The sequence below is a fragment of the Mastomys coucha genome, unplaced genomic scaffold (assembly GCF_008632895.1).
Source record: "Mastomys coucha isolate ucsf_1 unplaced genomic scaffold, UCSF_Mcou_1 pScaffold12, whole genome shotgun sequence".
Taxonomy (NCBI): Eukaryota; Metazoa; Chordata; class Mammalia; order Rodentia; family Muridae; genus Mastomys; species Mastomys coucha.
The window spans coordinates 94,204,876-94,214,973 of NW_022196894.1; the positions used below are offsets into that span (position 1 = coordinate 94,204,876).

The 10,098-nt window shown below is 42.8% G+C and overlaps 1 protein-coding gene across 3 annotated transcripts in view; it reads right to left on the minus strand.

Moving 5' to 3' along the window:
• The window catches only part of Brwd1 (bromodomain and WD repeat domain containing 1), a 103,446-nt gene that overhangs the window by 86,275 nt on the left and 7,073 nt on the right, over nucleotides 1-10,098 (minus strand). For all 3 annotated transcript variants that reach the window (XM_031364521.1, XM_031364519.1, XM_031364518.1), the window contains exon 5: nucleotides 449-599. In XM_031364521.1, coding sequence (XP_031220381.1) covers nucleotides 449-599 — 151 coding nt within the window. The remainder of the gene's footprint in view (nucleotides 1-448; nucleotides 600-10,098) is intronic.

Consider the following 10,098-nt stretch of genomic DNA (forward strand, 5'->3'; position numbering starts at 1 on the left):
ATAAAAGAAATCATGCAAGTTTACATTTTTGGTGCATGTTTCTCAAGCTGCTACTGTATTTTTAAAAAAATCACTCCTTATTATGACAAAGGACTTTCAGAATCTAAATATCAAAAGAAATAATCTAGTATTTAAAGAGTTTATTAGACATATACAATTACATCCATTGAAGTTATGACTGAGCTACAAAATGGAAAAAACTAAGAACTCACATTGATAAAACCTCAAGCACATCTTAAATTCAAGCTTTTTAGTTTAACATCTACGTCTTTATACGTTTTTGAAATGGAGGACCCACTAAACACATGATAAAATTCAAAGGTCTATGCTAACGGCAGAGAATGTATAGTCCATGGCACTGCATTACCTTCCACAGTGCTTACACAGGTTCACAATTATAAAGCTAGCTACTAAATACAAAGCACAACACTTCTTCAAATTAAGGTACCTTTTGCTGTTCGTAGCAAAGACTGCCTTCCCGCACCAAGCAAAGAAGTGACTCTTGAGATACTGGGCGGAACCTCTTTATCCAGCATCGGACCGATGCGCTGGCAGATCTGTAGCAGGTGGTCAGGAGCCACATGCTTATTGGATAAGACCTGGTTGGAGAGGTAAGTTTTAATAACATTGCATACAACAGTATTCAAACTTTTTTTTATTTAGGATAGCCAGTTAAAATGTGAAAATCACACTGAAAACTATAAAACATAGTAAGAAAAACTAAAAAACTTAAACAGTTAACTGTCTAAAGTCTAACCAAAATTTCAAAATTATTCTTTTCAGAAATTGCCAATTTTGGTATCTCTTCTTTCTTTTCTCTCTTTCTTTTCTCTTTTCTTTCTTTCTTTCTTTTCTTTTCTCTTCTTGTTGTTGTTTTGGTTTTTCAAAACAGGGTTTCTCTGTATGGACCTGGCTCTTCCAGCCTCTGCCTCCCAAGGGCTGGGATTAAATAGAGCATGATTTTATTCTAAAACTTAAATGTAAATGACATAGAAAAGGCACACCAACTTTGAAAAGGGGCAAACAATATTCTATTTCAAGATTTGTTGCAGAGGTGCAGTACCATAACCAGTTAGTTTTAGAAGACAGACAAATCCATGGTAGAAACTGTACATGCACAGAAAGAAACTGACGTTTCTAAAGCACTCATTTCTGACAAAGGTACAAACTCAAGACAGTGCAGAAAATGTCTCCCAATAAATGGCACTGGAACAAAAACTTTTAACATGTACTTTTTGTTGTGGTTACATATGTGAGGATGCTAAGCAGCAACACTTGACTACATACAAATGAAAATGTTAGACCTATCCTAACAAAATATACATGGCAGATATAATCATTGTATACATTTCTGAACTCATCACTGAGTAAGTCACTGCTATTCTGGACCTCAAAGAACTTGCACACTGGTAAGAGAATCAAAATATGACAGACCAAGAGAAACACTGCAAAGTACCCATCTGACTAAGAACTTGTATCTAGAGCAGATGGGAAGGGCTCAGGCCAGAGTTTGCTGCAGCACTCAACACTACCCCAGCACTCACCTGCAAGAATCCAACTGTGCAGACACCACCAAAGGTGATCCAGGTGGCAAGTGGATGTGAAGACAACGCAAGAGCAAAGCACTGAGCCAAGCGCAAGCCACTAGGAGCCACTGCTACTATTAAGTAGACCGGCCTGGCTAGTATTAAAGACTGGCCAGAAGCAAAACTAGTCAGACACTTGTAATCCCGGCACTCGGGAGGAAGAGAAGAGGCCGAAGTTCAGTCTCATACTCAGCTACAGTTAAGTTCAAGACCACCTTGAGCTATCAGACTCTATCTCAAAGAGCAGAGGCAAAACAAAACAGAGAAAAAGAACATGGAGAAACTTCAGATGGGTACATAAGATACTAGAGCTTGGGGGCTGGAGAGATGGCTCAGCGGTTAAGAGCACCGACTGCTCTTCTGAAGGTTCTGAGTTTAGATCCCAGCAACCACATGGTGGCTCACAACTATCGGTAATGAGATCTGATGCCCTCTTCTGGTGTGTCTGAAGATAGTTACAGTGTACTTTGATATAATAAATAAATAAATCTTAAAAAAAAAATACTAGAGCTTTTGAAAACAGTACAGCCACTCCACTCCTAGGTATCTGATAGTATGTAAAGCACACTCATGAAAGCAGACCCATTAATGTTCTCAATATTTCAGGATATCTATCTGTGCATAACTGTTTTGCTTGCACCTGTGCATTATGTGCATACCTTCAGACCAAGAGGGAGATTTCTCTAGAACCAGAGTTAAGGGTGATTTCGAGTTACCAAGTGGATGCTGGAAACCAAACCCTCAGGCCTCCACAAAAGAATCAAATGCTGTTAACTACTGAGTCACCTCTCTAGAACGGACATAAATACAAAAACTTCTTTTCAATTAAGGTAAAAACCAATTTCTAGTAGCAAATAAATAAATACACAATACCGATATAATATTTAGTAATAAAAACAAATTCTTAAGCCAAGCATGGCAGCTTACACCTATAACCAGAACTCATGTTCAAGATCAACTTGGCCTGCATATCAAGGCAGCCAGGGTTACAATATACTTTTGAAAAGACCAGAAAAGATGATTCCACAACTCTGAACATGAGCAGCACTAAACTTTGGTGCTCAAACTTCCTAATCCGTAGCCCTTTCAAAATTCTTCATGCTACCGTAAGCCCAACCATAAAGTTATTTCATTGCTACTTCAAAACTATCATTTTGCTCATTATGAATCATAAAGACCTAATATGCAACCCCCAAAGGGGTCAAGACCCAAAGGTAGAAAACCCATGAATTAAGACTCAGAAGATCACTAAGAAGAAGGAAAAGAGGTGATCGAGGTGGTCAGGGAGATGTAGGAGAGGGATCTAGGGAACTTGGGACATTATAGACATTAACATATCAAAGAACAAAGAAACTCAATTAATATACTGATATGATAGACGAGACCACCAACTGCAGTCAGAGAATATCAGAGAATGCATGAAGGTACCAATAGAACTCTTCACTGCTTTCACTGTGGTCACAACATCCTGCTTTTATCAAAGTCAACACTTAAATAGAATCATTAGGCAGAATGCTAACTATACTTCAATAAATATAAGTCACGTCAGGCGGTGGTGGCGCACACCTTTAATCCCAGCACTTGGGAGGCAGAGGCAGGCAGATTTCTGAGTTCGAGGCCAGGCTGGTCTACAGAGTGAGTTCCAGGACAACTAGGGATACACAGAGAAACCCTGTCTCGCAAAACCAAAAAGGAAAAAAAAAAAGAAAAAGATAAGCTACAAGAACAACACACAAAGAGAACTGTAACTTTAACTTATGGAGACACCCACCATTAAATTACATGAATGCATCTCAAATAAAACTGAATGATATATATGCATGTATGTGTACATGTATACACACACATGCACATACATATACAGCAGGCCTTGAACTCAGGGATACAACTGACTCTGGGCTTAAAGGTTTGGGCATCACCACACCCAGCTCCTTTTTTTAAAAAAAAAAAAAGACAGTTCTGGGCTGGAGAGATGGCTCAGCGGTTAAGAGCACTGACTGCTCTTCCAAAGGTCCTGAGTTCAATTCCCAGCATCCATATGGTGGCTCACAACCATCTGTTAATGGGATCTGGTGCCTTCTTCTGGTCTGTTTGAAGACTGCTATGATGTACTCATATAAATAATATAAACATTTAAAAAAAAAAAAAAAGACGGTTCCACTTTGGGCCCTGGCTGGCCTAGAATCTGTATGCTTTCCTAAGCCTCAGCCTCCAGGATGTAGGAATTATAGGTGTGGATTATAGTAGTGGATTTGTGATTCTGGATAGGAGCTGCAGGCTGGTTTGCCTGTTTGGGGAGGTATTGTTTGCAGCTCTGAGGATTTAACCCAGTGCTTCACACATGAACAGAAAGCAATCTACAACCAAGCTCCTTCATTAGAACCATGACTATTTAATGACACAAGTTTTGTTTTTGTTTTCGACACAGGGTTATGCTACTTATGGAAGGCCATGCAGGCCTCCTCCATTTGAGACCCTCACCCTCAGCTGTCTAAGATGGGATTGCAGGCACTTGCTTCTATGAATAGACACCTGATGTGACACATCCCTAAGAAGCTGGCTAGATTAAGCTGAGGTACGCCAAGCAGTGGTGACACATGCCTTTAATCCCAGCACTTTATTCCCAGGCAAAGGCAGGTGGATTTCCGAGTTCGAGGCCAGCCTGGTCTACAGAGTGAGTTCCAGGACAGCCAGGGCTACACAGAGAAACCCTGTCTCAAAAAAACCAAACAAAAAAAAAAAAAGAAGCTGAAAAAATAAAAACACAACTACTTCTCTCACAGGCACTCAATACCAAAAAACACCGAAACACTCTCTAAAAGCCAAAAAACATATACCAGTTTTTCATGCTAGGTTGTACAACAGTAATGGTGGCTTTTCAATGTGGAATATCATGTTGTACTGGAATACACTTGTAATAAATGTGTTATGTTGTATAGAACTTTAGTGAGTGATTCTGTTATCTTCTTTGTTAGTGACTTATTGCTTGCTCTACTGTGTATGTGCTCTATGATATGGGAATGGGGTTAGACGAAAGCCACAGTCACACATCCATCTTGAGTTCAGAATGGGCCGTAAAGCAGAAGACCACCCACAGCATCAGTGGCACACTTCAGCCAGAAATGCTAAGGAAGAGTGTGGGTGCAGTAATAGCAGACGTGGACAAGTTCTGCAGGGCCAGAGATGGGTCAGCATCACAAAGCTCTGGCTGCTCTCACTGAGGACTGGAATTCAGTTCCCAGCACTGAATACTCTCCCCAGTCTACTCTAGTTCCAAGGTATTGGACACATTCTTCTGACCTCTAAAGACACCAGATTTGTTCATGTACATACATTCAGGCAAACCTCTCATACACACAAAATAAAAATTAATTTCAAGGGCTGGAGAGATGGCTCAGGAGTTAAGAGCACTCGCTGCTCTTCCAGAGGACCCAGGTTCAAATCCCAGCACCCACATGACAGCTCACAACTGTCTATAACTCCAGTTCCAGAGGATCTGACACCCTCAGACAGACAGACAGACATGGAGACAAAACATAACACCAATGTAAATAAAATAAAGTAAGAGGATATGATGGAGGAGTTACTTATAGAGGCAGAGGTGGTAAAAGGATATGATGGAGGGATTACTTATAGAGGCAGAGGCGGCTCAAATGCCAAGTGTATCACCAAAAAAAAGTCCACTCCCTTTAAAAAAAAATTAATTTCAAAACACCGTTGTGTTGTTTCGCAAAGGAAGCAAGAATCTTGAGCTTGGACAATGGGAAGCAGAGGCCGGCCATTAAGTGTACAATAACCAACTAAGAACACTGGACAATTATCACGTTTAAACTACAACAGCACTTGGCAGAACTCTATAGGGACCTTCAGAGGACAACTGAACATTTGAGACAAGTTGAAAAAGTAAAAATGTTCCAAAAAACAAACCGCTGCCACCCTGAAGACAAACGAACCATTTCTGCAATGACTCCTGATAAAAAGTAGACTGGCAACAAGAGCTCCAAACCAAACCTACATCATTCTGGTCTGACCCACAACCACCTTCTAAACAGTGAAACATACCTGAGACACAACCAAAATTCTCCATGCTACCAAACCCCACATCTACAGCAGCATTTTAAGTTGAACACACTAAACCACAAATTTGGCCTTGTCAACCATAACCACCCAACTTCCTGCCAACCAGCTACTGCTTTCCCAAGTACCTAAACAACTCAGCAGTAACAACACTGGCTGCTCTTCCAGAGGTTCCAGGTTCAGCACTCAGCACTCAGCAGCTCCCAACCATCACTAACTACAGGCCCAGGGCATCTCACACCTCCTCTCAACTCTGTGGGCACAAGGTATACATGTAGTGCAGACATATATGAAGAAAAACACCTGAACACAAAAAATACGATGACTAATGTAGCTGAGTATGTTGGCGCACACCTTTTAACCCCAGCAACCAGAGGCTGAGGCAGGAAGATCTGAGAGTTCCAGCCTGGTCTACATAGCAAAACCTTATCTCAAGGTAAGTAAATCCAAATATAAAATTAAGTTTTTAATGTTTTGAGCATAATAGTTCTTGCTTTGATTAATATAGGTACGTCTGCTAGAATCTACTTACAATCTATAATTCATGGTCAATTCATTCTTAGTTCCTTTTGCACCATCCTGATAAATCAAAGGGTCTACAGGTTACAGCTTTTGTGGGGTTGGTTGTTTGTTTTCCTTTTCCAGACAGAATTTCTCTGTGTAGCCTTGGTTGTCCTGGAACTCTGTTGGAAATCAAAAGCACTCAATCCCACTACTGATCTCTGGTGGAGACACCTGGAGCCAAGAGACCTACTAAACACCTTTTTTTCTGAGAGAATGACAAAAGGACACTTCCCTTCCCAGGAAAAGGCCTTACAACCTTCCCTCTGAGAAAGCTCAGCTAATTCAAGCTGAGAAGGCGCCCTGCTGAGGGGTACCTGGAGCCAACATCAAAGACCGCTTGAGATAAGGCTGCAAGATGTCTCAAGACTCCTTATCAAACATCTGCCCAAATGTTCCCCCTTCTCATCCTTTGATTCCCTCACCCCCTCATTTTCTTCTTTCTGTAAAAATACTGGCCATTGTACAGTAATTAAACGGGGCTTTGACAAAAGACTTGCAAGGCCTCCCTCTCCTTTGTTCTCGCCCATTCTTCTTTTTCCAGGTACAGCTCCCCTCGCAGTTCATGAAAATAAGGTCCCGCAGGTCCGGGATATAGAGTGGCGCCCAACTTCGTGGGGCTCGAGGTACGAGCTGTTTCCGGACGGATCATCTGCTAGAGAATTCCCCGGGAAAAATATAAGTGCAGCCGTAGTTCTGCCGCTCACAGAACGGATCGTGTTGCATAAGTAAGTACATTTCCGTCCCATAAGAAATGGGCCATAGTTGTTTAAAGAAGCGAAAAGCTTCTCTCAGGGAAAAGGAGAGTTGAATCCAGACAAGAAAGATTTAATCCACCGGGTGAACGACAGGCTCACCGGTTAAAGACCCTAAGAGGTAGAGATATAGCAGGAAAGAGTCCTGATCTGTGTTCAATGCTTCATGTTATATGTGAGTTCGTTCATGTGTCTTAAAGGGTGAGAGAGAGTCTTTTGTCTTCCGTTTGTCTTGTTTTACACTTGACAACAGAGGCCCCGAGCACTCACTACAGAGCTCCGCAGGCCAAAAGTTTCCTTTATTCCATGCCTGACAGGCAGGCAGGCAGGCAGGCAGGCAGGCACCAAGTTTCTCAAGTCCCCCAAGAGAGCTGGCGGGTCCGGCTTACAACTGACCGGGCCTGGTGACAGGGCCTATTGCAGTGCTACTACCCCCGATGCCCCCAGGCGCCCAGCCCGCGCCCGCCTCCGCTCCTCTCACTGCGGGGCTGGGCGGAGCCGCACAAAGCAAAGCCCGAGAGCTAACCAAAGCCAGCAGCTCGCTGGGCCAGTCATGAAGTCCCACAAGGAGACAGCCCCGCTGACGGAACTCAAAAACCCCAACTCGACAGGGCTCAGGAGGCTGAGGTAAGAAAATTTCAAATTTAGAGCCATTCTGAGCTATATAGCTCCCAGCCAGTTAGAGTACAGTGGGGAACCTTGCTTCAAAAAAGGGCAAAGAGGATAGATGATAAAAAGAAAACCTGAGGATGGAGCCACCCTGGAAGAGAAAGCAGCTCATTAATCCTAGCTGGCCTCCACTTGCCTTTTTTTTTTTTTAAGATTTATTTATTATTATATGTAAGTACACTGTAACTGTATTCAGACACACCAGAAAAGGGCTTCAGATCCCATTACAGATGGTTGTGAGCCACCATGTGGTTGCTGGGATTTGAACTCAGGACCTTCAGAAGAGCAGTCAAGTGCTCTTAGCCGCTGAGCCATCTCACCAGCCCCCCCCTTGCCTCTTTAAGAGGCCCTCCTCCCTATGCATCTCAGATCTATGCTCCCACCTTTCTGTCCCCATCTTTGCCTGCATCTACTCTCATTGAGGCCAGAGACAGGCTTTCATCTCAAGTAAAAGAATTACAAGAGGTCTTACACCTCCAGAAACAGTCCGTTCAGTTTTCCACAGAGCTTATGGCGCTCCAAGCATCTCTTAAGGAGGCTATACTCACTCCCCCTGTGGTTCCCAAATCAAAGGGTCTACAGGTTACAGCTTTTGTGGGGGTTTTTTGTTTGTTTTGTTTTGTTTTCCTTTTCCAGACAGGGTTTCTCTGTATAGCCTTGGTTGTCCTGGAACTCACTCTGTAGACCAGCCGGCCTTGAACTCAGAAATCCGCCTGCCTCTGCCTCCCAAGTGCTGGGATTAAAGGCGTGCACCTCCACTGCCCAGCACCAGCTTTTGTGTTTTTTCCCACAGTACTTGACAATAAAAATGACCCACACACTACTTAATAATATCTGACCCAATATATCATCAGGAGGCCCTGGGTTTGATCCCAGCATCACACAGCATTCACCTGCCATTAGCAATTGAGAGGCACAGCAGATAGGATGGCAAGTGGGAGCTCTTCTTCAGCTACATAACCAGTTTGAGGTCATGTCTCAAAAATGAAAAGGGGTTGGGCGGTAGTGGTGCACGCCTTTAATCCCAGCACTCGGGAGGCAGAGGCAGGCGGATCTCTGAGTTTGAAGCCAGCCTGGTCTACAGAGTGAGTTCCAAGATAGCCAGGGCTACACAGAGAAACCCTGTCTTGGAAAAAAAAAAAAAAATCACCCCCAACCCGATACCCCAGGTTCTATCCCTGGATCCCATGTGGTCAGAGGAGAATACTAACACTAACTTGAACATGCATGGATGCTGAATACTTGCACATACACAAATAAAAGTGTACACACAAAAAAAATAAAATACTGTTTGCTGGGAAGTGGTGACACACCTTTAATCCTAGCACTCAGGAAGAAGAGGCCAGCCTAGTCTACAGAGCAAGTTGCAGGACAGCTAGGACTACCCAGTGAAAATAAATAAGATAGTTATTTACAGACATGCATACAGGCCAGATATAGTGGCACGTGCATTTAATCCTAGCACTTGGAAAGCAGATCTGAGTTCAAGGCCAGACAGGTCTACATAATGAGTTCCGTTCCACGACAGGTAAAGCTACACAGTGAGATCCTGTCTCCAAATAAATAAATATGTGCATACATACACTCACGTATGTAAAACCTTTTAGTAGAACTACACTAGAAAGGTTACAAATGCCCAAATCCTAGTCTTTGGAAAGAAGTTTTGCTCTTACCCTCAAAGCATGCAAAGTCAGCAATGAAGGAAACAATACCCAGGAACAGTCAACGACAAACTACAAATGCTCAGCCACTCAGTGTTTCCTCACACTTACAGCCTGTGAAGAAACATTGTATTTTTACTGGGGTGAATGACATCTATCTGTCCCCTTTTATACAAGCTCAGTGCAAACTGAAGTACCTAAACATAGCCACACTATGTTCAACACAGCACAAGACTGATGAACTGCTTAGAACCTGTTTGGAGAGCTGGAGTGGTACAGGTCCAGAACAGAACCATCCCCAGCTGTCTCTGGGCACCTAGCTAGCTATTTCCTATTGCCCACCTGTATTTCACCTATGTCTTCTTCGAGGTGTTGAATAAAATCCTTTCCGGAATGCTCGAGCAGACTCTACCTTTCTGTGTTTCTTGCTGCTTTTGGGATTTTGGTTTGGTTTTTTGTTTGGTTTGGCTTTTCGAGATATGGTTTCTGTATAGCCCTGGCTGTCCTGGACCAGGCTGCTCTCCAACTCAGATATTTGCCTGCCTCTGTTTCCCAAGTGTTGGGACTAAATGTATGCACTACTTCCAACCAGACCTCACCATTCTAATGGCTAACACCTGGAGGTATGGCAAAGACTCTCCATTTCACTGTAACCACCTACCCGTTTCCAGCCATGTATTATTAGAATTGCCTTTATAACACTATTCTATTGCCATAAAGATTTCATGCAACTATGGCCACATTTGGAAGCATAGTACTTAGGATAACCTAAATCTTAGTTCTCAGACT